This window comes from Cynoglossus semilaevis, chromosome W, assembly GCF_000523025.1.
Source record: "Cynoglossus semilaevis isolate Cse_v1.0 chromosome W, Cse_v1.0, whole genome shotgun sequence".
NCBI classification, from domain to species: Eukaryota; Metazoa; Chordata; class Actinopteri; order Pleuronectiformes; family Cynoglossidae; genus Cynoglossus; species Cynoglossus semilaevis.
In genome coordinates, this window is record NC_024327.1 from 2,008,670 (window position 1) to 2,015,597 (window position 6,928).

The following is a 6,928-nucleotide window of genomic DNA, read 5'->3' on the forward strand; positions in this document are numbered from 1 at the left end:
ATATATATATATATATATATATATATATATACACAGGACGTCACACCCGTATGTTACTGTTGCCTTACATTTCTCGCCGTCTCTGCTGGTTAGGGACACCGCCGACTCGGAGATCTCTTCTCAGTTAAGTTTATCGACCACGGACGTCACTGCATTTATTTAAGTAAGTAAGTAGCTGTTTTCAATTTGTTTTTTTGTTTTTCTTACTTTTGTCTGTGCGATAGTTGCAGATTTTCCGTTTGGAGACGCAAGAACGGACCAGACATTGTTGCAGTATTGTTAGTCATAGGAAACTATTGTTAGACTGTGTCACGGACGGCAGGTGAATTCTTTATTTTTTTTACAACTCATTCTTAACTAAACTTGATTGATCCTCAACTGATCGTTGAGGTTCTGTCGCTCAAAATGGTAGCAGACTCTGCCACTGTTCCATCAGAACATCAGGTTACTAACATCGGAACAGAGGGATCTACATTGGGAATAACAAGGGAAACAAATGAGAATAATTGCTCAATTTTTTATTTTGCGTAAACAAATGGGGGGAAAAAAGTCTCAAATACTTGAAAATACATGCAGTACCTGTACATTCAAGTAGCAGTTGGAGGTTTAAATGCAGTACAAAGATGAACCAACCACGAATATTCGCATGTTAAACTAAAAAAAAAAAAAAAAAAATCGATACACTACTGTAGAATATCTGATACGATATCGTGAAACGAAATATTGCGATATTTCAGTGTGTTGATATTTTCTTACTCTTTTACTTGGCAGATACAGAATCTGGTCAGATATATATATATTTTTTATTAGGTAACTTTGCAGTGACAACATTACAACCCCCCTTTTTTATTTTATTTTTTAACACTACAGTACATTTCGTACACAGCGTTTCTTCACTTGTTGAGTTTTTCTTCACAGTTCGGTAAAAAAAACAAAAACAAAAAACTCTGGTCTGAAAAATCACAGTCCTCCAAAAGCCTTAGGAATTAACGAGGCTTTCTGTATTTGCACTAAAAAGTACACAGGAGCGACACCAACAGGTTATGAATGCCATGAATAAAAGTGGATCCATTCAAATCCGGTAAGAACACGGACTCCGTTTGTGAGCAGTTTTTCAGGAACTTTTCTGCCCTCTGTGTTTTTTCATAAATAATAATAAAAACGTGATTTTTCTAGGACAACAAATAAACGTGGAAATAAATGTGTATATATTTATGTAGTCTCATCATGAACACGTCGAAGGTTTTTCAGCTGATATTTTTTAAACCTTCGCGGGTTTTTACATCAATGCTGTAAAAAGTGGAAAATTTCGGGTATTTTTACCACTAAGAGTGTAGACATTTACTTTGATTAAAGTCTAACGACGGCCACCGATTTTTACTGGGTTTTATTGTTTATGACGACGGCCACCGCTTTTCACTGAGTTTTAATTATTATTTATTGTTTCCGGAAATCACGTTTTGCACAAACTAGCTTCATGGTTGACTTCCTTTAGCATAAAGATTACAATACACGAAGGACCCGAAACTTAAAAAACAAATTGTTTTGTGCTTGAATTTAGGTTTTAATTTTTAAAGGTTAAATATAGAATTTAAAAAAACCTTACAAAACTAAAATGTATTATTTTAAGAACGTAGACTTTCGCCGTTACGTCACACCCGGTACCGTTCTGTTCCAGTTCGGCTAATGGTTATCGAAATTAAAATGCGTATTTTATTTCATTAATTAAACAAGAGAACAACACAAGTCAAGGGAGTCGTTAAATACTTTTTTTTTTAATTTTACAAACATTTTTTAAAACGTCCAAAGGCCGTGCAGTCCCGAACAAACTCTTTTTCACGGAGCGGACACAACTACTTTACCCAGAATCCTCCGCTCTATCCGGGCACGTTCACCGTCATGGCGGCGTCTGTTAAAAACACGGTTAGCGCTCCGGACGAGTCGAGCAGCAGGGAAGATGATGAAGCCGTGCGCAGGTGTCGGGAGGCGGTGTGGAAGCAGAGCCCAGCCGCAGGACAGAAAGGTGAACTTTTAGGTTTTTAGTTCTGAGTTTGGTTTAAGACGTTAGTGAAGAAGTTAAACGACTCTCACTGGTTCGTACTCGGTGTCAAAAGATGTTGCTGTAACTGAGTTGTCGTTAAAGTTGACGTCCACTTTTATTACGACAATTTATTACGTAATTATGTTGTTTTTCCCCTCCCTACGTTGTCGCTCTATCATTCTCCCGCCTAAGGTGGAGCGTAGAACATATAAACTTGAGAGAAGAGTGCTTCAAAAACGTCGATGTTTCTGTCTTTCCAGAAGATGGCGCCAGTGTGAAGGAGTCTAAACGGTACGTATTTCTCCTCTTGTTAGAGTCAGTAAGTTAATTTAATTTTTTTTAATGATTTAATGGAATTAATATCACGTTTACAGTATTGTTGTCAAAGTCCATGAACACGACGGCAATGAGCTCCAAGTTAGCCAAGGGTTTCGGGGACACGTCGCTAAAAAGTTGGGACATCTACTGGACAGGTAACTCCTCGACTTCCTTCCTCTTCACCGGAGCCGGAGTCTTCTTCATTCTTGACGATAAACATTCACACCTGCTCTGTTGTCTGGTTCTGTTAGATACATTTCCGAGACTCAAACTGAAACCAATGAGGAACCAGGAAAATGTGATTGTTTCGACAACGAAGGTGAGGTTTAATGTTTACTTCACTGATTTAATTTTATTTATTTATTTAAAAAACCCTCATCTTTTTGTCTTGACTTTCAGGGGGGGGGGGGCAACATTATGGATGGCCATGTAGGTGAACAGAAGTTTGTAATTAATGCGTTTTGGACTAGTTGGATTTTATGGAGAGACTTTTGGGGGAGGCCGTAGAGGAGGGAGTTACAGTAATCGAGGCGGGAAGTGATGAGGCTGTGTACAAGGATAGCGGCGGTGTGAGGGGTAAGGCAGGGGCGGAGTTTGTTGATGTTGCGGAGGTGGAAATAAGCTGTGCGGGTTAAAGAGTTTATATGAGCCTGATAAGAGAGTGTGCTGTCAAGGATGACACCCAGACTCTTTACCTGAGGGAAGGGGGAAACTGTGGAAAGGTCAATGGTGAAGGCGAAGCTGTTGACTTTAGAAAGAGTAGTTCTGGTGCCAAGAATGAGGATTTCAGTTTTATTGCAATTTAATTTGAGAAAATTTGCAGTGAACCAGGATTTAAGTTCAGAGAGGCAGGCGGTGAGGGAGGGGGGTGGAGTTGGGTTTACAGGAGAGGTAGAGCTGGGTGTCATCCGCGTAGCAGTGGAAATGGTGTTGAATGTGCGTTTTTATTTTATGAACAAGAAAAATTACATTTAAGGGAAGTGAGATAAAAACAGCAGTGGAACACTTTTTCAATTTCGCAAAACATTTCAAACGTACATTGTCGGTGTTGATTTTCAGTTGATTGTCGTTCATGTCTGATCCTCGTTAACGCGAGTTCTTGTTCATCGGTACAGTTTTTAGAGATTTGAGTCGGAGAGTAGAGGGGAAAACCTTCGACTCCGGAGGGTTTGGAACAGAGGTCACCAGAGGTCAAAGCAGGTTTACAGCAGTGTTCGATTCCCTGTCCGTCTACTGGGCAGTGGAGACCAGCTGCGTAGGGATGTAGGAGCTGATGTCGGCCGGTGAGGGCGACAGGAGGTGAGACTGGTGGCTGTCTGAGGCCTGAGAGGATGGATAGAGCTCCAGACTCTCCGACGAGGCTGACGACGACAGACGCACACAACCAAAATTATTAACTGTACAGTTGGTCAAGAATGTGGCAATACGATACGTATCACGGTACCGGGGGCACCGATACGATTTATTGAGTTTTTTTTTTTGTTTTTGTTTTTAATAATTTTCGGGGCCCCTCCTTGAATCGCAACCTTAACGTGATGGTTCTACTCTGGCTGCTCAGAACACCGGTGAGAAAGGAGAACAGGAAAACACGAACGCCGGAGTAAAACAGAAGAAGAAGAAGCGTGAAGAAAACGATTGAACTCATTAAAAACTAAATTTCTTCTCACAAAACTTCAGGATTTTACATCTTTGTTCCGTCATTCTCCGCACGTTTAAAGCAAACGCAGGAGTTTTGTTCGCAAACACGTCAGGCAGTAAATAAAAAAAAATGGAAGCGTATGAGGTTCTTGTGCACGATCCTGGGTCTGGTTCGGGCTAGTCTGGATACTTGGTCAAACTTTTCTACTTAACTTAACGGAGGTAGCATCGGTAGCTTTCCAGTGTGAAGGCCCATAAAACCTTCTAAAGTACTGTGTACTCCCCAATCAAATACTGCAAATAGTTGAAAATTTAATGAACTTTAAGATATTTTATGAACAAGAAAAATTACATTTAAGGGAAAAACAGCAGGGGGAACACTTTTTCAATTTCGTAAAACATTTCAAACGTACGTTGTCGGTGTTGATTTTCAGTTGATTGTCATTCGTGTCTGATCCTTGTTAAAGCGAGTCCTTGTTCATTGGTACAGTTTTTATGGAATTTGAGTCGGAGAGTAGAGGGAAAAACCTTCAACTCCGCAGGGTTTGGAACAGAGGTCACCAGAGGTCAACGCAGGTTTACAGCAGCGTTCGATTCCCTGTCCGTCTACTGGGCAGTGGAGACCAGCTGCGCAGGGATGTAGGAGCTGATGTCGGCCGGTGAGGGAGACAGGAGGTGAGACTGGTGGCTGGCTGAGGGCTGAGAGGATGGGAAGGGCTAACGACTCTCCGACGAGGCTGACGACGACAGACGCACACAACCAAAAATTATTAACTGTACAGTCGATCGACGGGTCAAGAATGTGGTGATACAATACGTATCACGATACAGGGGGCATCGATACGATATATTGAGGTTTTTTGTTTTGTTTTTAATAGTTTTCGGAAAACTGTCAGCATCAGGAATGTCCGATATTAACTTTTTGCCGATATTGTCCAAACACTCAATTTCCAATTCCGATATCAACCGATACCAATATGGTCTAGTTGCTGGCAACAACATTCAGCACACGATCGCCTGATTATTAAAACGGATTAATTCAATTTTTTAGCTGCAATGCTGCCATCTAGTGGCTTTCACTTTAATATACAGCTGTTTATCCCCAAAACTATTTTTAGTGCACACATCATTTGGAAACCCAGGCGTACTGTTATCGGGTTTTCATTATCGGAGGAAAAAACGATAATTATTTTTTTCAGATAATATATAATTATGCTAATGTGGGCCCGATAATGTCGGAAACGCATAGACTGTACAATCAGTACAGTCTACGTAGACCATCTACGTGATTTGTATGTATCCCGGTGTTTACTAGTTAGGTGTGTAAGAAAATACCGATATACTCGCCGTATATATCGTATCGTTGCCCCCGTATAGTGATACATATCGTATTTTTGCTTATATTGTCGCTTCTCGGTGACAAAGTTCTAACAGGATTGGTTTAATATAAAACGAACCACCATTATAATGGGAGTGTACTTAGCGCCACCTACAGGCCAGTGAAGGAACGCACGTCACCCAGCTGTGACTGGGACTCGGTGTTGGTGTTGTACCTGGAACAGGCGTCTGTGGCTGCAGATGCAAAGAATCTTCCGGTAAACTCTGGTCTGTCTGCTCTTCCGGGTCTGATGTTAAAATCTAAGAAAGATGAGAATTTATTACGTGACACAAAACTTCAAGTTGTGTAAGAACATTCCCGAAAACTCAAATCCTACGACAACATAGAAGAAGAAAATTTTCTACAAATATAATTTCGATGCCGGTGTCAGAACTCTATTGCTGTTGCACATCGCAGATGTAACGATACACGCAAGTCACGACACAATTTTATCGCAACGTTTTTTTTTAGACAAACAACTCCAGACAAGAGCTTGAGGCACCTGACGTCTTGGTTTAATAGTCAGTCACAACCAGCATTTTTAGGTGCATAGCGCCACTTAGTGTACTCGGTCTAGTCCTTACACCTTGATACGTGATTTGTTTTTTTTATTTCAACTGATGTGAATTTCAGAATCGCATTCGTATCGAATCTTTAACCGTCTGTCGTTCATGGAGCCTCCCAGTGGAGCAACAGGATATTGTTGACCCGACCGGGAGTTCTGGCTCCACCCTACCTGTCTGACGGCAGTGAGGCTGGTCAGCGTCCCCAAGCTGCTGCTATCTGTGATGACCATGGCCTGGGACAGCAGACTGGACGGATGGTACTGGGGCGAGTCCGACTTGCCGTACACTGAGAAGAAGGACGAATGGTACGTGAGTCGTGTCTGGACCTGATACCCGACAAAATGTGGTCACGCATCCGTTGTCTTACTGTGACACGGCAGCTGCGTCATGGTGGCCATGAAGGGATTGGCTCCCATGTGACTCTGAAGTTGCTGCGTGATTGGCTGCTGCGGAGACCCGTGAAGTTGCTGCTGAAACGAGATCGGCTGAAGCGTGGTGAAGCTGGCCCCTACGTTGTTTATGACCGTCTGTGGCTGCGTGGAGGCCAGACCTGTAGGACAACAACGGCACATCATCTGCATATACACGAACGCTGTCATTTTTGAAAAACCTGTGGAGACCAGGTTACCAATCAGCAGCGAAGACTCCCCCAGACTCATTACACTGGGCAGGGACGCCATGATGAGCCCCTGTGAGGACGCGGTGGAGCAGGACAGGTTGTGTAGGGAGGTCAGAGTGCTTACGGGGGGCAGTGGACCGCCACTGGACAGCTACAAGACAACCAAAGACAACACTTGTCTCAGCAGGGGGACTCACAGGGAGATGCATTTAGGAACGGGCGACAAACTCTGACCTGCTTCGGGTTGTGGGTCTCCAGGAGTGTGTGGCTGGGCTCCAGCTGAACTGGACTGATCACGTGACGTCCAGCACCACCCTTGGCAGAGGCGATGGTGTCACACAGGATCTGCTGGTTGTATTTGACACCTG

General features: G+C 42.8%; 2 protein-coding genes across 4 annotated transcripts in view; one reads left to right on the forward strand and one right to left on the reverse strand.

Moving 5' to 3' along the window:
- The first annotated feature begins 1,882 nt into the window (after nt 1-1,882).
- Nucleotides 1,883-6,928, forward strand: part of LOC103396929 (RNA-binding protein Musashi homolog 1) — a 33,051-nt gene continuing 28,005 nt past the window's right edge. Inside the window, exons 1-3 of one of the 3 annotated variants that reach the window (XM_025052683.1) lie at nt 1,883-2,023; nt 2,234-2,332; nt 2,416-2,678. The gene's annotated coding sequence lies outside the window, so the exon portion shown is untranslated. Of the gene's footprint in view, nt 2,333-2,415; nt 2,679-6,928 lie in introns of all 3 variants that reach the window. The other 2 variants (XM_017042755.2, XM_025052684.1) reach the window with 2 other exon arrangements.
- The window catches only part of LOC103396935 (hepatocyte nuclear factor 1-alpha-like), a 10,850-nt gene continuing 7,206 nt past the window's right edge, over nt 3,285-6,928 (reverse strand). Inside the window, exons 11-16 of the mRNA XM_025052914.1 lie at nt 6,795-6,925; nt 6,570-6,711; nt 6,309-6,491; nt 6,112-6,227; nt 5,551-5,635; nt 3,285-3,720 (exon numbers count right to left, since the gene is read on the reverse strand). Coding sequence (XP_024908682.1) covers nt 3,590-3,720; nt 5,551-5,635; nt 6,112-6,227; nt 6,309-6,491; nt 6,570-6,711; nt 6,795-6,925 — 788 coding nt within the window. The 3' untranslated portion in view covers nt 3,285-3,589. The remainder of the gene's footprint in view (nt 3,721-5,550; nt 5,636-6,111; nt 6,228-6,308; nt 6,492-6,569; nt 6,712-6,794; nt 6,926-6,928) is intronic.